Source organism: Taudactylus pleione, unplaced genomic scaffold (assembly GCF_031769625.1).
Source record: "Taudactylus pleione unplaced genomic scaffold, aTauple2 ptg000093l, whole genome shotgun sequence".
In the NCBI taxonomy this organism is placed as follows: Eukaryota; Metazoa; Chordata; class Amphibia; order Anura; family Myobatrachidae; genus Taudactylus; species Taudactylus pleione.
Genome location: NW_028284495.1, coordinates 13,916,756 through 13,941,719, shown reverse-complemented (window position 1 = coordinate 13,941,719; position 24,964 = coordinate 13,916,756). Strand labels below are relative to the sequence as shown.

Genomic DNA, 24,964 nt, shown 5'->3' with positions numbered 1-24,964 from the left:
TCCCCTAGTGCCTAAACCTAACCATCCCCTCCCTGCACTCTAAACCTAACCTTCCCCCTAGTGCCTAAACCTAACCTCCCCCTCCCCACACTCTAAACCTAATCTTCCCCCAGTGCCTAAACCTAACCTTCCCCCTAGTGCCTAAACCTAACCTCTCCCTCCTTGCACTCTAAACTTAAACTCCCCCCTAGTGCCTAAACCTAACCTCCCCCTAGTACCTAAACCTAACCCTCCCCCTCCCTGCACCCTAAACCTAACATCCCCCCTAGTGCCTAAAATTAACCCTCCCCCTCCCTGCACCCTAAACCTAACCTTCCCCCTAGTGCCTAAACCTAACCCTCCCCCTCCCTGCACCCTAAACCTAACCTTCTCCCCTAGTGCCTAAACCTCACTTCCCCCTCCCCGCACTCTAAACCTAACCTTCTCCCCTAGTGCCTAAACCTAACCATCCCCTCCCTGCGCTCTAAACCTAACCTTTCCCATAGTGCCTAAACCTAACCTCCCCCTCCCCGGACTCTAAACATAACCTTCCCCCTAGTGCCTAAACCTAACCTCCCCCTCCCCGCACTCTAAACCTAACTTTTTCCCCTAGTGCCTAAACCTAACCTCCCCCTCCCTGCACCCTAAACCTAACCTTTTTGCCCTAGTGATTAAACCTAACCTCTCCCTCCCCGCACTCTAAACCTAACCTTCTCCCCTAGTGCCTAAACCTAACCATCCCCTCCCTGCGCTCTAAACCTAACCTTTCCCATAGTGCCTAAACCTAACCTCCCCCTCCCCGCACTCTAAACATAACCTTCCCCCTAGTGCCTAAACCTAACCTCCCCCTCCCCGCACTCTAAACCTAACCTTCACCCCTAGTGCCTAAACCTAACCTCCCCCTCCCCGTACTCTAAACCTAACCTTCTCCCCTAGTGCCTAAACCTAACCTCCCCCTCCCTGCACTCTAAACCTAACCTTCCCCCTAGTGCCTAAACCTAACCTCTCCCTCCCCGCACTCTAAACCTAACCTTCCCATTAGTGCCTAAACCTAACCACCCCCTCCCTGCACTCTAAATCTAACCTCCCCCCTAGTGCCTAAACCTAACCTCCCCCTCCCCACACCCTAAACCTAACCTTCCCCCTAGTGCCTAAACCTAACCCTCCCCCTCCCTGCACCCTAAACCTAACATCCCCCCTAGAGCCTAAAATTAACCCTCCCCCTCCCTGCACCCTAAACCTAACCTTCTCCCCTAGTGCCTAAACCTAACCTCCCCCTCTCCACACTCTAAACCTAACCTTCCCCCTAGTGCCTAAACCTAACCTACCCCTCCCTGCACTCTAAACCTAACCTCCCCCATTAGTGCCTAAAACCTAACCTCCACCTAGTGCCTAAACCTAACCCTCCCCTTCCCTGCACCCTAAACCTAACCTTCCCCCTAGTGCCTAAACCTAACCCTCCCCCTCCATGCACCCTAAACCTAACCTTCTCCCCTAGTGCCTAAACCTAACCATCCCCTCCCTGCACTCTAAACCTAACCTTACCCCTAGTGCCTAAACCTAACCTCCCCCTCCCCATACTCTAAACCTAATCTTCCCCCTAGTGCCTAAACCTAACCTTCCCCCTAGTGCCTAAACCTAACCTCTCCCTCCCCGCACTCTAAACCTAACCTTCCCCCTAGTGCCTAAACCTAACCTCCCCCTCCCTGCACTCTAAATCTAACCTCCCCCTAGTGCCTAAGCCTAACTTCCTCCTCCCCACACCCTAAACCTAACCTTCCCCCTAGTGCCTAAACCTAACCCTCCCCCTCCCTGCACCCTAAACCTAACCTTCTCCCCTAGTGCCTAAACCTCACTTCCCCCTCCCCGCACTCTAAACCTAACCTTCTCCCCTAGTGCCTAAACCTAACCATCCCCTCCCTGCACTTTAAACCTAACCTTCCCCCTAGTGCCTAAACCTAACCTCCCGCTCCCCACACTCTAAACCTAATCTTCCCCCAGTGCCTAAACCTAACCTTCCCCCTAGTGCCTAAACCTAACCTCTCCCTCCCTGCACCCTAAACCTAACATCCCCCTAGTGCCTAAAATTAACCCGCCCCCTCCCTGCACCCTAAACCTAACCTTCTCCCCTAGTGCCTAAACCTAACCTCCCCCTCTCCACACTCTAAACCTAACCTTCTCCCCTAGTGCCTAAACCTAACCTCCCCCTCCCCGCACTCTAAACCTAACCTTTTCCCCTAGTGCCTAAACCTAACCTCCCCCTCCCTGCACCCTAAACCTAACCTTTTCCCCTAGTGATTAAACCTAACCTCCCCCTCCCCGCACTCTAAACCTAACCTTCTCCCCTAGTGCCTAAACCTAACCATCCCCTCCCTGCGCTCTAAACCTAACCTTTCCCCTAGTGCCTAAACCTAACCTCCCCCTCCCCGCACTCTAAACCTAACCTTCCCCCTAGTGCCTAAACCTAACCTCCCCCTCCCCGCACTCTAAACCTAACCTTCTCCCCTAGTGCCTAAACCTAACCTCCCCCTCCCCGTACTCTAAACCTAACCTTCTCCCCTAGTGCCTAAACCTAACCTCCCCCTCCCTGCACTCTAAACCTAACCTTCCCCCTAGTGCCTAAACCTAACCTCTCCCTCCCCACACTCTAAACCTAAATTTCCCATTAGTGCCTAAACCTAACCTCCCCCTCCCTGCACTCTAAATCTAACCTCCCCCCTAGTGCCTAAACCTAACCTCCCCCTCCCCACACCCTAAACCTAACCTTCCCCCTAGTGCCTAAACCTAACCCTCCCCCTCCCTGCACCCTAAACCTAACCTTCTCCCCTAGTGCCTAAACCTCACTTCCCCCTCCCCGCACTCTAAACCTAACCTTCTCCCCTAGTGCCTAAACCTAACCATCCCCTCCCTGCACTTTAAACCTAACCTTCCCCCTAGTGCCTAAACCTAACCTCCCCCTCCCCACACTCTAAACCTAATCTTCCCCCAGTGCCTAAACCTAACCTTCCCCCTAGTGCCTAAACCTAACCTCTCCCTCCCTGCACTCTAAACTTAAACTCCCCTCTAGTGCCTAAACCTAACCTCCCCCTAGTACCTAAACCTAACCCTCCCCCTCCCTGCACCCTAAACCTAACATCCCCCCTAGTGCCTAAAATTAACCCTCCCCCTCCCTGCACCCTAAACCTAACCTCCCCCTCTCCACACTCTAAACCTAACCTTCTCCCCTAGTGCCTAAACCTAACCTCTCCCTCCCCGCACTCTAAACCTAACCTTTTCCCCTAGTGCCTAAACCTAACCTCCCCCTCCCTGCACCCTAAACCTAACCTTTTCCCCTAGTGATTAAACCTAACCTCCCCCTCCCCGCACTCTAAACTTAACCTTCTCCCCTAGTGCCTAAACCTAACCATCCCCTCCCTGCGCTCTAAACCTAACCTTTCCCCTAGTGCCTAAACCTAACCTCCCCCTCCCCGCACTCTAAACCTAACCTTCCCCCTAGTGCCTAAACCTAACCTCCCCTTCCCCGCACTCTAAACCTAACCTTCTCCCCTAGTGCCTAAACCTAACCTCCCCCTCCCCGTACTCTAAACCTAACCTTCTCCCCTAGTGCCTAAACCTAACCTCCCCCTCCCTGCACTCTAAACCTAACCTTCCCCCTAGTGCCTAAACCTAACCTCTCCCTCCCCGCACTCTAAACCTAACCTTCCCATTAGTGCCTAAACCTAACCTCCCCCTCCCTGCACTCTAAATCTAACCTCCCCCTAGTGCCTAAACCTAACCTCCCCCTCCCCACACCCTAAACCTAACCTTCCCCCTAGTGCCTAAACCTAACCCTCCCCCTCCCTGCACCCTAAACCTAACCTTCTCCCCTAGTGCCTAAACCTAACTTCCCCCTCCCCGCACTCTAAACCTAACCTTCTCCCCTAGTGCCTAAACCTAGCCATTCCTTCCCTGCACTCTAAACCTAACCTTCCCCCTAGTGCCTAAACCTAACCTCCCTCTCCCCGCACTCTAAACCTAATCTTCCCCCTAGTGCCTAAACCTAACCTCCCCCGTAGTGCCTAAACCTAACCCTCCCCCTCCCTGCACCCTAAACCTAACATCCCCCCTAGTGCCTAAACCTAACCCTCCCCCTCCCTGCACCCTAAACCTAACCTTCTCCCCTAGTGCCTAAACCTAACCTCCCCCTATCCGCACTCTAAACCTAAGCTTCTCCACTAGTGCCTAAACCTAACCTCCCCCTCCCCGCACTCTAAACCTAACCTTTTCCCCTAGTGCCTAAACCTAACCTCCCCCTCCCCGCACCCTAAGCCTAACCTTCCCCCTAGTGCCTAAACCTAACCCTACCCCTCCCTGCACCCTAAACCTAACCTTCTCCCCTAGTGCCTAAACCTAACCTCCCCCTCCCCGCACTCTAAACCTAACCTTCTCCCCTAGTGCCTAAACCTAACCTCTCCCTCCCTGCACTCTAAACCTAACCTTCCCCCTAGTGCCTAAACCTAACCACCCGCTCCCTGCACTCTAAACCTAACCTTCCCCCTAGTGCTTAAACGTAACCTCCCCCTCCCCACACTCTAAACCTAACCGCCCCCCCTAGTGCCTAAACCTAACCTCCCCCTCCCCACACTCTAAACCTAACCTTCCCCCTAGTGCCTAAACCTAACCTCCCCCTCCCCGCACTCTAAACCTAACCTTCCCCCTACTGCCAAAACCTAACCTTCCCCCTAGTGCCTAAACCTAACCCTCCCCCTCCCTGCTCCCTAAACCTAACCTTCGACCTAGTGCCTAAATCTAACCTCCCCCTCCCTGCACTCTAAACCTAACCTCCCCTCTAGTGAGTAAACCTAACCTCCCCCTTCCCGCACCCTAAACCTAACCTTCCTCCTAGTGTCTAAACCTAACCCTTCCCCTCCCTGCACTCTAAACCTAACCTTACCCCTAGTGCCTAAACCTAATTCTCCCCCTCCCTGCACCCTAAACCTAACCTTCTCCCCTAGTGCCTAAACCTAACCTCCTCCTCCCCGCACTCTAAACCTAACCTTCTCCCCTAGTGCCTAAACCTAACCTCCCTCTCCCCGCACTCTAAACCTAACCTCCCCCCTAGTGCCTAACCCTAACCCCTAACCCTCCCCCTATCCCCAGTACTTACCGTAGGGATAACAGCACCGGGATTCTAAGCGCCGGCAACCCTACTGTCAGGATATTGAGCGCATCCTTTCATAATTATTGAGCTTAAGACCATGCTGCTATCATGGCAATAAGAAATTATAGATCACCCGGATGTACTATTAGGCACAATATATGTGCTACAAATATACACACACATTTGTAGCACACATACACTGACTTTCAAAACATTCCAAATAAAGGGATTTGAACACCTGTCCTCTTATACCATATTCATGAACTTAACTTGAGAGTTATCTGTGAGCACCTTGTCATTTAGTTATATCCTCCTTTATTTTAGAATAAAACAAACATTACAGTCAGGCACCTTGCACACGAAGCTAATTTTAACTACATGAAGCTCAGTGTAATTGTTATTTTAAAACCATTGCAGCTAAGCAGATATACAGAGATTGGCTCAGCTGCAATGGTTTATACTGACAATTACAAATAGCTTCATATAGCTAGAATTAGCAGGCTTCATTTGTATGGTGAGAGGTCCTGGGTTCGAGTCCCAGGTATGACATTACTGAGAAATGTGTGTTAAATAAAAGAGGTTGTAACTGAAGGTGCACATATGCTCCTGTACCTACGGTATCCTTCCCGCCTACCCCACCTCCCACACAACAGCAGAACAAAGAACACTGACATGGAGCCTGCAGCGTGCCGATCATTCTGACAGATAACTGCTTTTTTCTCAGGTGAGATCATTTGCAGGCTGCTAGCCACCCTCTGAGCCTAGTACCAGATACTTTGTGATGGCAACCCTAGCTATAATATCAAGCGCACAAATTAGGCAGTGCGATTACTCAGATGCGTGCAACTCTGCAAGTGGCAGAATGGTATCTGGACGAAGGGTCGACAGACAAGAGGTCGACATGTATAGATTGACACCAAATAGTTGACAGGTACAAAAGGTCGACAGTGCAAAAATTGACAGGTACAAAAGATTAATAGGTTTGAATGGTCGACAAATCAATTGTCGACACACAAAAACCCGGTTGCTGTGATTTTGTTTTGTTTTTTCCAACAATTTTAAGGTTAGGGGTTAGGTTTAGGCACCCAGGGAAGGGTTAGGGCTAGGCAGAGCTGTAACTAGACTTTTTGGTGCCCTGTGCCTGAAAAAACATTGGCGCCCCCCTCATTTTTCAAAGGAACATAATGCACCCAAAAAAGGGCCATGGCTTCATGGGGAAGGGCCAGGGAAGAGATAAGAGAGGCCAGAAGATGCTAGGGATGAAATAAGAGGAAGCTACAAGCAAGAATGATAATAAATAGAAATTTGACAGGCCCAAACAGCGCCCCCTGACCTGTGGTGCCCTGTGCGATGGCACCGGCTGCACTACCTTAGCTACAGCCCTGGGGCTAGGATTAGGCTTAAACTACATAAACAAAGGGTTGACCATTTTGTGTCAACCATATACAGTATGTGTCTACCATTTATCCCTGTTGATCTTTTGCACTGTCCACCTTTTGTGCCTGTCAACCTATTCCCTTTCTACCTTATGGTGTCAACCTATAAACTGTTGAACTTTTGTCTGTCGATCCTTTATACCACACCCAGGCGGAATAACTGCATCTTTCTACATACATGCAATGTGGTTTTAAGTATGGCCATTTTGTGTGTAACTCTGAATCAGCCCCAAAATGGTGAAACGTGTTTGATGTCTTAGTGGTATTCAGTGACTCTCACTACCTTGTCATGTGAAAGCCACTGAATATAAGGAACACAGTTGATAAAACACACGTGACTATCTGAGCACTAGATTGGCAATTCCTATCTCCTGGACACCCAGCTGACACACATCAGATGCTTCAGTGGGTTTCCTACTTTTGTATTTCAAATATCCACAATCATTTGCCTACTCTTCCCTGGTAACCTGCATCTGTATGCTAGCTGATATTAATGGAATGCAGCCACATCAAATTGATGATGTACACATGTTATTCATATTTCTGTGGACAATGTAGTATTAGGTTTACAGTAGACATTATCTGGTCTAGAACCGATATACAGCATACTGTTGATTAGGATTGCTTTATGCTTTTCATAATTTGTTTTTGAGGTTGTGCTATATAATAGTTTGTCTGACCTAGATAAGCTACTTTTGTTTTTACAGCATTGTTATTCTTACTGAGATAAGCAACTTTTGCTCATTCTTACAGCTATTGGTGGAGTTTTATTTTTAAAGGGATTCTTTGTAGGCTTCAGTATTGATGCAATATATTTGAGTAGTGCTAGTAGCATTTACTTTATTTATTACAAAGGTAGTGGGACACAGAATTATTTCTTACTGTAATTGTGTAGGGGATTGAGATCCCCTATATGTTGGGTTGCTGCCTGATTATTTTATCTCCTATTTCTATAACTGTTTTCCATTGGATGCTGGATCCCTCTGATTATATACTCTTGTTACATGCAGAACTAAAACATAATTGGTAAAAACGTAGCACTATAGTAACTGTAAAAAATTTTTTAATCTCCATTGATTCTTGATATACATAAAGCAAATGAACATGGCCCAATAGAAATGTAATAGGGCAACATTTGGGGATATCTGCCATATAGTCGGACTGCGCATACACACTGGACGATGTGTCCAGTGAGCAACATCGGCAGCGGCAGGCCCTGCGGGGGTGCTGGCATCGGTAAGTTCATACACACTTGCCGATGCCGGCAACTACAAATGACGACAGGGGCGGGGGAGGGGGGAGCGGGGCCATGCTGCATTCGGTAGCATGGCACCACTAACGATAACCCCAGATTAAGCTGCATGCTCAGACAACTGGTGAAATCCTTAACGACCCGCGGGAGCGCGCATTGTCCGTTGTTTACTGCATATACGCAATAACGAGATGAGCGATATATCATTCAACGATATCGTTATCGTTCACAATTATCGTCCAGTGTGTATGCGGCTTAAGTCAGTGCTTCTCAGACTCATTCCTCAGGAAGCGCATGTTTTCCAGGTCTCCTCACAGAATAACAAGTGAAATAATTAGCTCCACCTGCGAATCTTATAATATGTGTTAGCCATTAATGAATATACCTGTGTATCAACTAGGAAGAATGGAAACCAAACACTAGTAGTTGGGGAAACTTTGGTCTCAGTTATTCCAATTTCAAAAATAACAATGATGGGATATATGCATTATAAATGATGCTGCTGACAGGCTCATTCATCTCATATATGCACATTCTTTTTTCCTAGTCCTTATGCTGGTACCATTTACTGGGATGTAGTTGGGATACCTACAGCCTCGATGCCGGCTCTCGAAATCCCAGCACCGGAATCCCCACTTCCGGGCAGAAGACCAGTGCCGGAATCCCGACAGTAGTGGAGATGATGATGCCAGAATCCCGACAACCGGCATCCCGATCATAAGTATATCAGGGTCAGATAGGTGTTAGCAGCGGGGGGGGGGGGCAAAGTTATCTTAGGCGTCACGGGGGGTTAGGTTTAGGCTACGGGGGGAGGTTAGGGTTAGGCTATGGAGAGGGGGGGTTGGGATTAGGCACCACTGGGGGGGAGTTAGGGTTGGGTAACAAGGGGGGGTTAGATTTAGGCACTAACGGGGAGGGTTAGGGTGTGGGGTAGGAAAGATTAGCGTGCAGAAAATGAGGGTTAGGGGTAGAGGGTTAAAGGGAGAGGGTTAGGATTTTTGCATAACCCCTGCTTACCAAATGATAAAATTTTAAATGTTATCTCTACCTGAATATACATTCACAATTCTACCCCTTTCCACCTGTGCAAACTGTATTCTACTGCCAAATACTTAATGAATTTCAGAGCTACTTCCACAGGGTTTCTCTAGAGCTGTACTGTGGAACTCGCAGCCTCATTGTATCAGCATTTATAACACTTTATAGACAAACCTACTTTGACACTTTAGCTGTCTGTCTTGTACATCACCAAATGATATATTCCCAACAGTGCCAGTCTACACATTTGGTGTTTTAAAAATACAGGTATTATCATGACATAAACAGTAGCTAGTGATTCTTATTGAATAGGCTATTGGGATGTTTACTGTGGGTGAAGAAACATATTAAATATAATGTAACAAGACTGTGAGAGTGTGCAAGCATAGAAACATCTCCAGTCTGCTGGAATTTACTATAACCAGTTCTGGGATTTCCTCTGAAAACATCTTTTAGTTTTAATAATCAGACCGACAAGATAACTGAGAAAGTGAGGAGTTTTGCCTGTCTGCAGAGTTTTCTCACCACTTGATAAATAAAAGCCATATAGGAATTTCCGCTCAATCTGTACACAGAAATACAGAAGATTTTGTTTTGTACAGCAAGGAAATAGAGGCTATATATCAAGCAAATAGTTTTAACATGGTAGTTGTGCCTTGCAGCTTAAAGCACTCTCAATCGTTTTCTGTTTTTTGCTTGTCTTCCATATACCCCACTAGACTTCCACATTGATCACGCCTGCTCTCTATACTGAATACACCACAATCAGGATCTATGTAAATGTGGTAAAGGGTACATACTTTTTATTATCTATTGTAAAGATTTTTTTTTGAAATGGTGAAATTATTCTTCTGAAATGTTAATCATTATTTTTGAGTACACTGCGTGATTTGTGCCCTCATATACGCTATGCATCGCAAGACGTCTGGCATGAGTGAGCCGCTCTGAGGGGTGTAGCTTAGCGACTTTTTCTTTAAATCTGTATCTTATTTGCTCTGCAGATGCAGAGAAACAATGCTAAGTCTGTGCCAGAGACACCGTGCTGCGACTTTACTCACTGTACTTAATTAGTGACAAGTACATACAATTTATAAACTGAGGTCTCAACTGGACAACATTACAACAGACAGAATAAACATTAATCTGTGTTCAGGGATTGTCTGGGGCGATATCTGCTATATTTCAAGACTACACACGATGTCTTAAAAAGACAGGGTAACACAGATGATACAGCCTACAGCTGTGATGTGCTGCATACACTATTTTACACTAGAATAAACCATTCTACAAGCGGCTCTCAAAATCAGGGCAATCAAGTTCATATTTTCCAAGATGTTTCTGCTATGATAATGTGTTCCCTGATCACCATATTTATCGAAAAGACTCAGGAGCTCATTCAGACCCGCTCGCAAGATGCGATCACTCGCTGGCAAAAAGGGGCCGGATATTTAAATTAAGCGCTCGCACTGCGTCACGTAAGGACGCCCACTATGTTTTAGCGAGCTACGGAAAAGTGTGCTCGCAAATGTCTGTAGACGCCCCCTTGCCACTCGCAACACACGTCATCTCCGGGAAATGAAGGATTAATCGGGACCATCGTGAGCCATCGGAGCTGCTCGCAGCCCTTGATGTTGCCTTAGCCTGCCGCAAGCACAGCGATCAGCGCTGGCTGAAATACGTGCTGGTGATGTGTACAATGACGCTACTTTGCTAATTATGCATGCCCTTTAAACTGCGTTTTGGTGGGCAGACACGCCTGCTTTCGCACATCCACTCCCCCGTTCACAAGCACCTTCCCCTGTTACCTCCCACAAACGGCACTATCTGTCACTCAAAGCAGCGACCTGATAGTGGCTTACGAGTTACCAAAATCAGATTGCAACGGATGGCTTGCGCACACGCACTGCGAATTATACGCATGCGCAGATGGGTGAAAATCGCTCAGAGCGAGCGATCGCTCCTTAGCGAGTAGGTCTGAATCAGGTCCTCATTTTGTACAGATGGGGCTCCATACAACATTGATGCATAACCGGCCTTTAGCACTCACTAAAGGGTTTATGTCCTCCTTTCAAGATTAATGCTGTTTGTCACTGCATCATTTCCGCATCTATATAGATGGTGATATCGATACAGTTCCTTATTGCTGTCAATGGAGACCAAGCAACAGGCTTCAGCTTCAGCAAAGCCATCCCAGCCAGGGTCACGAGCATGTGCAGACTGGCCGCCGGGCAGGCGCATTACACGTGCAGACATTGTAACTTTAAACATGCTGCTTTACTGACAACTGTATTCTGGTTTCGACATAGTCACTGTTGTATTGATATTTTTTATATTTGGGTGCTTTTTACAGAATGCTGTTTTATATTGTTATATAGTTGGTAGGATTTCACTATATAAATTATTAGGGCTTGTTAAACTTTAAGTAACCTGATTCATTACGGATCACAACTGCGAATACAATAGCGATTACGCACGCAGTCTCACTGTGATAGCATGCTAATCCGCTGCGATCGCTATGCCGTCGCAGCACAACATAAGGAAGCCCACTTTACCTTACACACATCCATAATACTTAGCAAGACTGCAAAACCATCGGTAACATTGAGTACCATCGCAAACTCACGCACACTTGCACAAGCTCTGACCTTACTCAGGAATTGCTAACCTCGTCGCAAGCTGTGTACGTCATCGCAGTGGATATTTTATTCACGCCCCCGCAACGGCGTTCAAACGCACTGGCACTCCTGCATTTTTCCGACCACTCCCCAAACGGTACTTCCTGTCAATCACTCTGCGATGGGTCTGCGTAGTCACTGCGATCACAGTCCCATTCGCAGTGGTGTGTTCACGCACGTGCACCGCTATGTATATTCATGCGCAGATTGTAACAATCGGCCGATTGCGTGCATATTCACAGTTGCGCTCTTTGCTGAATCAGGTCCTTTGTTTTGTACAAATGTGAGAGGCTAAAAGTAAATACTTCAACATTGGTGTTTTGTATCTCATAGCCAGGATTGGACTGGCCCACAGGGGTACATGGGAAATCCCTGGTGGTCCTCACTGCCTGAGGGCCCCACCCTCTCTTCTAATATTAAGCTCCATCACCTGGTAGAGCAGGAACATAGATGAACATGGGTGCTTGGTCTGTTTCTTTTTAGAAACTACACCGAGATTCACTCTCCTGCCAAGTAAAATTAGTGGTTGGGTTAAAAGATCTAATGTTTTCTTGTATGAAAATACCATTTAAAATATCGCATAGTACAAACTAAGAATGTAGTTAGTATAAAAATAAAAAGTAGCAAACACTGTCATCACAGTGGTAATAACGTAGATAATTAACCTTTTTTTTGCAATGGCAAGTATTTGGCCTTGACTATACCTAATGCAGTTCTCTCTGAGTTTAAACACTGACTGGTACTGTATGTATGGGGTCCCCCTGTCTAGGGCTGTAGATAACGGGGCCAAGCTAGGGTACTGTAGAGGAAGTGGCCTAATTGTGGAGGCATGGCCACGCCCCATACAAAAAAATATGGAAAATATTATCACAGCACCAGTGCTGCACAGGTGGGGCGCCTTGCACCCCTCAGCCAGGGGAAAATCTAGGAGGGGGCTATCAGTGCGATCACTCCCCCTTGCACTGCAGGCAGGCAGACTGCTGTTGAGCTCAGCGATAGCAGCCTCCCTGCAGAATTAATTATATTTCCACCGGCCATTAGTAGTGTCAAACCTGATATCTCTATCAATGTTGATAACTTGACAATCAACCCCACCCACAAGCTCGCTGCCTAGGTGTCATCCTTGACTCTGAACTGTCCTTTGTTCCCCACATTTAATCTGTCTCGAAATCATGTTACATACATCTAAAAAATATATCCAAAATTCAACCATATCTTACACAAGGCACTGCAAAAATTCTAATCCATGCACTCATTATTATCTCCTTCATTGACTATTGCAATAGCTCTTTACTGGTCTTCCAAAAACAGACTCTTGCCACTACAATCTAATTTGAATGCAGCTGCGAGGCTGCTGATACGCTCTGTCAGTCCCTCCATTGGTTACCGGTTTTCTACCGTAGTCAATATAAAATACTTTTACTTACACATAAGGCTATCAACCAAACCACACTAACATACATCTCTTCACTTATCTCAAAATATTTCCCAACCCGACCTCTCTGCTCTGCACAAGATCTGCGTCTCTTATCCACGCGCATTACTTGCTCTCATTCATGGTTACAGGACATTTTTTGGGCTGCACCCACTCTGTGGAATGCCCTTCCACGCACAATAAGACTTTCCTCTAGTCTCCAAACCTTCACGCATTCCTTGAAAACTCACCTCTTTAGTCAGTCTTATCAGATTCCAAAACTTCCCACATAACATAATGGAATATGCTGCGCTATATAAGAAACTGTTAATAAAAATAATAATAATACTAGACAACATGGTTTATACAGTGTATTACAACATGTTCAAAGAAGAGTGCTTTTATGCCTAATTGGCTAATTTATTATATCCAGAGGCATGTCCCTTACCACACAGATCACTATTCTTATTATATGTTCTATCTATCTGCCCATTATTTTATTAAACACCCTTATAAAGACTTATGCAAATATGTTTGATCATTGTATCACACTACTCTCCGTATAACCAGATAAATAGGGATTTTACTTGGTTAGGTTCATCCTCATAAAATTCTGGCTCTTAATTCTGGCATCATGTATAAATGGTGACTTTCAGTGGAAATTAATGTAACAAATGGTACAAGGCAAGGTTATCCATTATTAACTTATTTTTATATTATGCCTTGATGGCAGGACACAGTCCCAGATGGACATTGAGTTAAATACGACAAAATCGTAGTAAGATGTATATGCCACCAAGACCCCAAGACCTAACTCAAAAAGAAAATGCCTCATATTTGCTATTTAGGACAGAGCAATATTCTGACATTAAATGTTTTTTACCAAAATAATTGGGTTTATTCCAGACTTTATTTCTTCCATACGTAACATTTGAATAGAACTTTGATGAAAATATTGGCAATAAAAATAGAATGTACAGAATGAAAGGTGAATTTCACAATCTCGACTTAAACCTGTACTAGGAGTCATCATGATCACACTTATGTGCATGGGTAGATTGGCAATTTTATGGCCAGGAGAAGGCCGGATACACCTCATTCCTTGAACTGACCTTATGTCTCATACAGGCTACAATTACTCAACCATTGGGCCTACATAATGAGCTTAGTGGAGGGGGGATGCAGGTTGTGGTCTACTACATTCTCACTTATATTTTATGAAATGACAGATCTTAATATAATGCTTCTACTTATTTATTATACATATCTGACTTAAAAAATGGAGTTAGATGTGATGGTTTTCATCTGTTGAAAATTGACAATGAGAGGACCTGGACAAGTGGTGAGGCAGTATTAAGCAGTCATCTATTGATTGTTGGCAATATAGGCATAATTAACCTTTTTATTTCCCTTTTTATTTCCCATATTTGTGTTAGAGGTGCATTTAAAATAGGAGAACCCAACTACATATCAGATGGCCATATCTATGGATACTACTTATTGGTTTGTAACTGATGATTTGGTTAAACAGATCACTGATCTACAACTATGCAAATAACTGTTATCACCTATATGTTTTATTGGAAGGAATTATGAATTTCTACTTACAGGCCTACAAATTAGATTTCTAATCATAGTGCTGATGCAGCTTGTGATCTATATCCATAAATGATGCCCAATGTGAAGTAATTTAGACTCATAGAAGAATGTATTGTACATACAGTATTCTAAGCACTTATCCTAAAACTATATAATCTGTTGACAGATTTTAGCAAAACCTCTTTCAATTTGCATTTAATGCCATGCAATGAATCCATGCAAGCACAAGACTCCTAGTGTTCTATGGCGGCGTTCTATGGCGGCAGTGCATGAGATTTTCTTAATTGTAGATTTTGCCTGTTTGTAATACTGAGAAACTTCTTAAAGTTTTCTTACTATGCCATTAAAGAATCCCATGATCGTAACAATCCTTTAAGATAAACAGCTTATCTGCAGGACTAACTGACTGTTTGATGTTACCTATTTTCTTTCCATTTCCATAAACGGAAGGATTTACCCTTTCTTTACTTTATTCATTAATTAACATCCCTTCCCTTCTCTCTCCCTCTCTCCCCCTCCCCCCATCTCCCTCTCTCTCATTTCTCTCTGACTCTATTACTTTTACTATAATTTTTTGTATGCAGTTTTCTATGCAATAGTGGACATGATTAATGTGCAGTTTAGTGACACATGTAGGAAGCTAAAAGTTCCATTAGTTTGGCCCCTTGGGCCAAGTTGCCAGATCATTTACATTGTCTTTTGGGGTATTACTGTGGTCACAAGATGACAGCACACACAGATTGTTTTGGGCCAAATGCAGTCAACTTTTAACCACATTTAAGAAAATAACTGCTAATGATCTTATCTCAGAAAGCTCATAATCAGGCAAGGGAGTTGTTTTTATGTCATACAAGCTGCAATGTCAGCTGTGGTGACAGAGAGACTATTCATCATCGGGGCACGGGCATTGGTTCTGGCAAGCAAACTCCAAAAACGTTCCATTTTCAGAGTTCGCTGAATATTAGGCGGCCTGATCGGGCCCCTATTAATGAATGTGCCCAATACTTAAAACATGCTGAAACTAGCGTTCCTGCATGTGTAACTGCCCCATTAGTGATAATAAATAGATCGTAGAATGGATGGCCATCATGGCAAGATTTCGGCCAATTAACATTGGGCAAATAGGACTACAGCTCCAGGTCTCAACATAAAAATAGGTCCATCATCAAGATAGCATGGTGATAACCAGCCACCCAGTTGGCCACACTGTCAGCCATAAATCACAAGTATTAAAACTGTATTTCTATTTTCTTCCCAGAATTATGCAATTTTTCTATTCTATTTTTACGTATTTAGAGTTGGGGTGTACACGCCTACGAGGCACTGGCCACAACCACACAGCACTGACCACAGCTCAACGGCTTCTCACAACAGGCCATTGATCATTTTCTGCTCCAGGCCAATGTAGCAATTAATCCGACCCTGAGCAAGATCATTGTGAATTGAGTTTGAGGCACGCCTAAGTGTGAGGTTCTTGTAAAACAGTCTTTGAGTTGCACTTCAGCAGTGCTAGTATGTGGGGTGCTATTCTGCACTACATTTGTGGGATTTATAATCTTATAACAGAGCTGGGACAACAATGGGCAATTCATGCTATTGTGCGGGGCCTTAACTAGGGGTGTGCGAGTGGTGCCGCCACATGGAGTGCAGGATTCTGTGGGCAGCACCGTCGCTGCTACATGGCACCTGCATGTGGTTTTCAGGGTGCCTAAAAACAATAGTCCATGCCAGTCAGCTCTGTATGGGTGCTAAAGGTATTGTCCATGGTGGCATAATAAACGCACCAAAACTGCATGGAAAATACCACTATATTTAGACACATTTTAAATGCTGTTTTTGCACTATTTTTTATTATCTAGAAAATCAAATAAATCCACACAAGTCAACAAGGGAAGCCGACGGACGAAATCCCAACCGCCATCTTCCCGACTGTCTAATCCTGGCAAGGTACTAATGACAGGCGTGCTTCGAGATGTGAAACCTAACCATTTTCTATTGACCTCGCTGATTGGATAAGTTTGTAGTTGCACTGGATTTGAATATCAGAGGTCTGCATCTTATTAAGAGATATCTTGTTTATAACTATAAATTGGTTCAATATTTTGATGATAACTAATACTACATATGTGTGAAATACTGTATGGAGTCTGATACTGCCAGACATTCACATTAGCATCAGAGTTTCCCAAAAACATTTCACAATCTCATAACTGAAAAATACCAGGCGACTTGAACACATGGGCTTGGAGCACTCTGTGAATGCTTACACCAACACATTACATGTTTTTATGACTTACCCAGATCTCTATGTGGGTTCTGGCAAGTACTAAATTACTTCTGAATGGTAACAAACATCTTCATTACTCAAAAAATGAAACAAGTTACTTGTATAACTGAATATTAATTATTATAATTATTAATAGACTATAGTTTTCCATTAAAATAATATTAATATATAGTCTCCTGTTTTATATCAGTTTATTAATTAATACAATTGGGCTCATTCACAATGCTAAAACTATTTTGTCTCAACACCTTTTTTTGTATAAATCTGCTGTTACAGTAGTCTATGAGCATGGTCTCCAGAGTAATTACGCAATAACTGAAATGTACACTGGCAGCAAAAGTCACTTCAAACACTTAATTAATTTGAAGTTTTCCTTTCTTTTCTAATGTACTGATATTTTAACTTCAGTATATGTTATATAACTTAGATAAATATAATGAAAATAAGAGTCTACCTGAGCCTTATAAATAAGCGTCAATGAGTGCCTTCAACAGTTGTGACTGAGTATACATTACTATGGCTAAAACAATACTGTAGACCATCTTAGAAAAAGACAATGCTTTAAAAAATGTACCTCAACCATTTGTGATTGAGTACATATTGCAATGAGTAACAAGATTTGCGGATTCCTTTTTAAATCAACAATGTCTTCAGATAACTTCTTATGGTTCACCTCCTACCTCACTGATCACCCCTTTTCTGCATCTACAATATTATCACTTCCTTTATCTGTAGGCATTCCTCAAGGGTCCATCCTTGGTCCCCTCTCTTCTCAATTTACATATCTTCCCTTGGAAAACTTATAAGCTCTTTTGGTTTCCAAAGCTGATGACACTCAAATGTATCTTTCCTTTCCTGACCTTACTCCCTCAGTCCTTGCTCAGGTCTCTTCATGCCTCTCTGACATCTCACCCTAGAGTATTTTCTCAAATTAAATATGTCCAAAAATCATTGTCTACCCTCCTTCTAGCCCCCCCCCCTCACACTTTCTGTTGACATCTCCCACCTGCCCATCCCACAAGTCTGCTGCCTGGGTATCATCCTTGACTCCTATCTTTCACCTTGCACATTCAATATATATCTCACTTTTGCTGTTTCGACCTTCACAAGATCTTTAAGATCAGGTCCTTTCTTACTCCTCATGCCACCAAAACTATATTTCACTCACTCATAATCGACTAACTCAACTACTGTAACTTTCCTCTTTGACTTCCCCCTTACCCTCCTTTCTCCACGTCAATGTATCATGAACACTGCTGCCATCTCATTTTCCTTTGTAACTGATCTGTGTTGCACTCTCCCCTCTGTAACCTGCTTCACTGGTTCCTCATCCCCCCTAGAATCCGGTTTAAATTCTTGCCCCTCACTTACAAAGCATCTAATAACTCTGCCCACTCATACACCTTCAACTTTATTTCTGTGCACACCTTCTCCTGCCCTTACTGTTCTTCCTCCAATTGCCGTCTCTACTCCACTCTGATTACTTCCTCTCACACCCAAATATACATTTTCTTCTGTTCTGCTTCCTCCTCTGGAACTCACTCGCTCACCAATTAGACTTGCTCCCAGTCTTGCCAGATTTAAATGCTGACTCAAAACACACATTTTCAGCAAAGTCTACCATCTCTTCTCCTAAATCTCCAATCTCTCCTCCCCTGTACTTTTCTGTACCCCAGTTCGCTCTCCAATCCTTCACCCCTGTTCTTAGCATGTAAGTTCTCAAAGGAAGGGCCCTTCCTCCCAGTGGCAAATGCAGGATTTCTAGAGGGGGCTTTCCAAATGCTTGATTTTAGAGCGAGTGTGGCCAGTTCATGAAGAGGGCAGAATTAGTACTCAACCAGTTTTAATATGCGTCATACAAAGTATATTATGTATCATAATTCCAGCATATACAGGACCAGAGATCACAGTAAGCCATTAGATGCAGCAGTAGGGCCATCCTTCCTGAGCTGGATGTTTTTATTTTAGATGTGTGCAGTGTGCACCATTCCTGACTACTGGAGCAAGTCCGGGAGCCTGGAGGAGCAGCAGAAGAACCTAGCACTGCCCTGGACATATATGTACATATTGGGCTCTATGGCAGTGCATCCCTAATAGTGCATGTTTTCCAGATCTCCTAGTTGGTGCACAGGTTATTTATTACTGTCTGATACATGTTAAAAGATCCACACGTGGTGCTAATTATTTCATTTGTGATACTGAGAAGAACATGCAGCACTAGCAAAATTCTATTATATTACTATGTCTACTGTGCTCGTGTGTGCTGGGGAGGGGGGTTTCCAGGCAGACGAAACCCCCCCCCCTGCGTTTGCCTATGCTTCCTCCTCATGCTTGTCCCTAGCACTACCCTTGATTACATTGCTCCTTGTCTCTAAGTACCTTTCAGTTACTCTGACTGTGGGCTCATACATTTTTGGGTACAGTCTCACAAAGTGCTGAACATCCATTCCCTCACTGTAACTCACCCACACTTGCCTATCAAATTACATGTCAAGTTGGTCCATATCCACAGCACACCCTTCTAATAGACATGAGGATCCATATATATTGCAATGAACCTCCTGAAATTCCAGTTTTCTGAGGTTGTTGGTAATGATACATCCTGATCACACTGAGTTACCCAATCCTCGCCTCTTGTATGCGTCCTACCTAGTTTGTCTGTTTGCTGCTCTGTGCTGTTCCCACGATATGTAATTTTACAGTTAGTGTACATCAAGTTTCACTGTTACTTTGTATATTCCCTTTCATTGCAGAAAGTATGTTGCATCTTAAAAATAAAGGATAATAATTATGATAAACCTTGGGCATCACTACTTGTGGCTGAGCACATAGCTAAAAGGAAAAGCAGATTCCCTCATACATCAACATCTTCAGATATGTGCCCTATCCCATTGAGGCTGAGTACACATTAGCATACTTAAAAAGATTAGCGGATTCTCTTATAAATCAGTACGTTTTTATATATATGCTTCTACCCATTGTGACTGAGTAGGTATTACTGTAGCAAAATATTTTCTTGCAGATTACATTAGAAACAAGAAACATTTTGAAATATGTGTCTTCGCTCTTTATGGCTTATTATATTTTTCTGTGCTGCAAAATTAAATCTTGTTTTTTTTACATTTGTGTAATTTGTGTATCTACCCAAGACCAGTATGATGATCTATCAAACTCCATACAAGTCTCCCCAGTCTTATCATTTTTCTGCATGTCTGACTCCTTAAAAATAGGGGCAATGTTTCTTCTAAACTCTCCCTTTAAATTACTTCCAAAAATAGTTTAGTAACTGCTTTATTTTTATTTATTTTTTACATAATTAGGGGACATTTTAAAATGATGTAACTTCTTAATGTATCATTTGCTCTTAAATGTTGATGGTTGCATATTTTATAGCATTCAGAAATGCACCTATATTATTACATATGAAACATTATAAAACATTTTTTTTTCAAAAGCAAGTCTCTGCATATTTCAATTAATTAGCAAATAAATGAATATATATAAAGAAATAGTCAACATTAATTGCTCAGGTTGCTAGTTTTTTCCCCCGGTGAAACCTGCAGTGATAAATGGAGCAGTAGTAATATGCTAGTCTATGATAATAAAAGTTACACTGTTATTAAATTATATAAACAGGCCAGTGATGTAAATTGTATTAACCTTTTTACTGCTGGAGAGCCAGTGCTGTTTGGGTTGTAGAGTTACAATTAACACATTTTGTAGCTGATCTGTTCAGAGAACAGTAGACATAAACTCTTACAAAGTAAAATATTACAAAAAGAAAATCTAATGTATATAAATGCAAATAATCATCAGTTTCATTCAATGTACTATGACAAATATACTAATGGATACTAAAAATTACTGGAATACAAATGGTAAGAGGGCTGGAAAACTTTCCCCAGGCTGGTTTTGTTGAATCCACTTTATCCTTAAATGTTGGCAATGGAAAAAATATTTGATTCCGCTCTATTTTTTGGATTCAAAAATACAGCTAAATGAAAGCAACTATACAGTACTGGACAATACAGTAAAGTTTGAACACAAGGAGAAACGTGTTACTATTTACTATTAACACTTAGTTGACTTACATTGGACTTTCTCAATTGATTATCATCTACAACTCATGAATACTTCTTTATTATGGGTGCTTCCTAATGAGTGTGTCAGAATACCTTGAGGGTGAAAAATCATGCCGATTAAGAATAAATTGAATTTATGTAAAAATATATACTCTTGATATATTTGTAGAAGAATACATTCTGGATTCATTTTATTTACAGCACTAACACTTTTAACAGTTGAGGTATTATTTTAATTGTGGTTATAATTATAACTAAAATCATTTGTGGGTTATTTGTAAAGGAATTATAAAAGGGTAATAATGACATTCCCCTATGAAAGTGATTATGGCAGAATTAAAATAATACATTGATATAGCTGGCATGGACATGCAATAAGAAAGGCCTCACCTGCTGGCCATGCTCTGCCTGCAGTGCTGTCTGAAAGGCATCAGGTGATAGTTCATAGCGTCCAGCAGTAACTTTTGGCATACTGGGTCAGTCCTCATAAAGTCCACAGACTGTACCCTCTCTACCAACTCTGGAGCAGGAATAAGAGCAAAGCGAAGCCTCTTCATCAAATCTGGTGCGTACTGCATGCGGGTCTCCCTGTCATGCTCCAGCCAAAGTACAGACATCTGAAAGAGGGCAAGCTCAGACTCCACAGGCGGTGGTAAAGCGTCCAGCATGGAACGCATCTCTTCAAAGTTCAGCAGCAACACATCCTCCACTAAATACTTATTAGCCAGCTTCTTGGTCTCCTCTAGGCCATGCAGAGCTGCAATTTTGCACACCTGCTTGTAGTTCTGTACTGAGATCTGATCATTGAGAAACTGAACACAAAGCTTTGTCACCTGAGGAATGTGCAATATCTTGCTGACTGATAATACCTCCTCAACTGTATCTAAAGACAAGGTTACATTGGCAGTGTAAAGGTACTCAAGGACCAAACGTAGACCTATTGAGGAACACCCTTGCAAAACCAGGTTATTGATGGCCCTAGGACTGACCATTAGCTTATCATCTGGAGAAGAGGAGGGAGTCCCAGGCTCCTCTGACTGCTGCTGCTGCTCCTTTTGGACAGATGACAGACCATCCTGGCCAGGGTGACTGGAGAAGAGAGATCTAAAGTACTGGGAGCAGGATGCAAGTACAGCTTTATGGCAGTGGAACTGCTGTCCTTGGGCAGTCAAGGTCACGTCGCAGAAGAGCTGCTTCCGCCAAAGGAGGTTCAGTCCATTCAACAGATTGTCACTATGGCCCGGGTCAAAGGTGGAAGTCCTGTCCCCCGATCTGGACATGGCGGGCCTCACGTGCAACCTGTTGTTGAGACATAATAGAAAGGTTAACAAAAAAACCCACTAAGTAATTGTCTTTGAGAAGAACAAACTATGATTTTAAACCAGAAGACTTTTTGGATGCCGCTAGTTTATTGGCAATCTATAGGATTTTAATACAAAGAATATATATATATATATATATATATAGATATAGATATATATATATATATATATATATATATATATATATATATAAAACTACATGGTATTACTTTGCAACAAAATAATAAGTATCTGTCAAAATACATAAAACTACAGAACCCTAGGGCTGGGAAAAGTTCAATGTATCTATTTCCATCATTCTAGTATTATGTCAGCACACTGTCATATGATCAGTATGACACCCACACTCTATAATGACATTGGCTGTAGCAGCCAATAGGAAATCAAGGATCAGACAATACAAAGAGGTTTGGTCATGCAGCAAAAAGAGTGTGGGCATGGTGGATTATATATATATATATATATATATATATATATACATATATGCACCATTATCAGGAATCAGTTGCTTTGCTTGCCTTTCTACTTTTCAAAATTCCTGAATACTGAGTAATAATAGTTGATAGGAGATCCTACACCTGTATGTGTGTGTGTGTACGTGTGTGTGTGATTGTAACCATACATATATTTAGTACAAAACAATGGCTATGGGGATATCAACAGCCTTATACAGTATGAGAAACTTCACCTGCTTTACCACACACAGTGAACCTAACTTCTGGGATAAACAAACTGTGTTTACATGTGCTGGTGACAGATATACCATTTAAAATGGTCTATAATATATATGAAATGTCATGAACATGTGTTTGGTAAAACATTAATGTAAACAATGCTTTATTGAAAAAAAAATGTTCTATTCCATCCTTGCAAACAGAAAGTGATATGCAAATAAATGTATGCAGGTGTTGCGGACATTGTACCCATTACTATGATTTAGTAGCATAACTGTCTAGGTCATAAAATTGATTTTCTAATAAGATTTACTGTCAAAGTTGATAAAAGTTTTGATCTGGACGATGTATGGAAAACATCAGGATATGATCAACTGCCAAAGACAAAAACTGTTTCAAATCATCCATTTGAACTTATACATGTTTGTATATATACAGTATAGTGCTCTTAGCTCTACAAGACTTGTGCCAGTGCCACCACTGTCCACCCTCTGATAAGTTCAGGAGTGATCACAGAGGAGGTTCCTCCCATCCTCCTGGTATCGATGCTGAGCTGCCCAGAGACACAGACATGACACCATCATACTCTGCCTGGAGCCCCCATCTGCCTGGCGGCCCCCTCTCATACCCCACCGCTGCCTGGCCTGCCCCTCCTAACTCATCACTAGCCAAAGTGGCCAGTAACCAGGAGACCTAACTATGCTCAGCCACAGATTCAGACTGATCATGAATCATTATTAGCTGGTATAGATGGATTCAGGATGTTGCACCTCTGTGAATAAATCTACAAGATACTTTGTATAAATTCCCAGTCTAATTAGCGCAGTAGTTACAAGTAGAAACATAATAATGCTGGTATTTCTGAATAATGTCTGTATTATAGAAGCCACCGGTCTGCTGCTAAGCAGTGGGCATCTCCTGGGGTGTGGGGTCTGACAGCATAGGGAGAGAGCTCAGTGTATCACACACCCCTCTCTGGACTTGCTACGTACTGTACCAAAAAGTGCAGAAGATTTAATAATGTCCTAGTGTAGGGAATGGGCTGCTCCAGTCCTACAGCTGCTGGGTGCCAGGTAAGTACTGTAGACCCGATACTGGAGCAGCTCACCCCTCTGCTGGGTATTAGGGACCCTCTCACTGCCATGCTCTGCACTACTGATTCTGGGGACCGTTGTATGAACAGCTTTCCCTAGTACATGCCAGCCTGGCAGCCGAGGGGTTAACGGTGCTTGTAGTATCCCAGGTTACTTTCACCCCCTCTCCAGCAGATACTTACACACTGGATCTCCCGTGCAGCCGGTCACTTTCCCCCTCCCATTCCCTTATTTCTCATTCTCTAATTTAGAGTTTACTACTGTAAACAATTACAGCCTGTAACACAGAGAGAGCAGCAATACCACAGACACAGAGTACACAGACGGGAACTTACCTGCTGCCAAAGTATAGGGATCACTTCAGCCTTCCACCCCAAATGGGGTTATTCCACTCCTTCCCTTTATAGAGGTCTGCAGCGCGATCCAGTGAGGGGAGAACCTTCTTCTTCTTTCCAAACTCCAGCCAGTCACTCTGCTATACTGTGTATTCTCCCGCACATCATTTCATCATAGTGATTTACTAAGATAATACTACTAATAATATTATATATATATATATATATATATGTATAAGAGCATGAGGGGCTACTGTCAGAAGGAGAGGAGGAAGAGAGCAGGACGGAGAGAGCAGGAAGGAGAGAGGGAGAATGAGCAGAGCTTTCTGCAAGAGAAGAAGAAGGGGAAAAAAATGTACGTGTGACAAATTATGCTACCAAGAAACAACACATCATTATCCTTGGGCCTGGGGCTCAGTGAGTCGTAACGAGAGTAATAGGAAATCCACGGTTGGGGAGAGAGACGGTCGTGCATGGCCAGTGGTGAGAGACCATGCAAGGGGGATGGATGCTGAGGAGCCTCGCAAAATTATGGCTCAAGGCTATTGTAAAAATTGCCGAGCGTAAATGACTGCGATTTCCAACATCTTTGGAAGAAAGAAACGGGGGAAAGCAAGTGCTCCCCCCTCCCCTTCTC

General features: G+C 43.3%; 1 protein-coding gene across 1 annotated transcript in view; it reads right to left on the bottom strand.

Moving 5' to 3' along the window:
• KLHL14 (kelch like family member 14) overlaps positions 1-24,378 on the bottom strand; it is a 134,630-nt gene extending 110,252 nt beyond the window's left edge. Inside the window, exons 1-2 of the mRNA XM_088469773.1 lie at positions 24,328-24,378; positions 21,293-22,201 (exon numbers count right to left, since the gene is read on the bottom strand). Coding sequence (XP_088325899.1) covers positions 21,293-22,182 — 890 coding nt within the window. The 5' untranslated portion in view covers positions 22,183-22,201; positions 24,328-24,378. The remainder of the gene's footprint in view (positions 1-21,292; positions 22,202-24,327) is intronic.
• Positions 24,379-24,964: the final 586 nt, after the last annotated feature.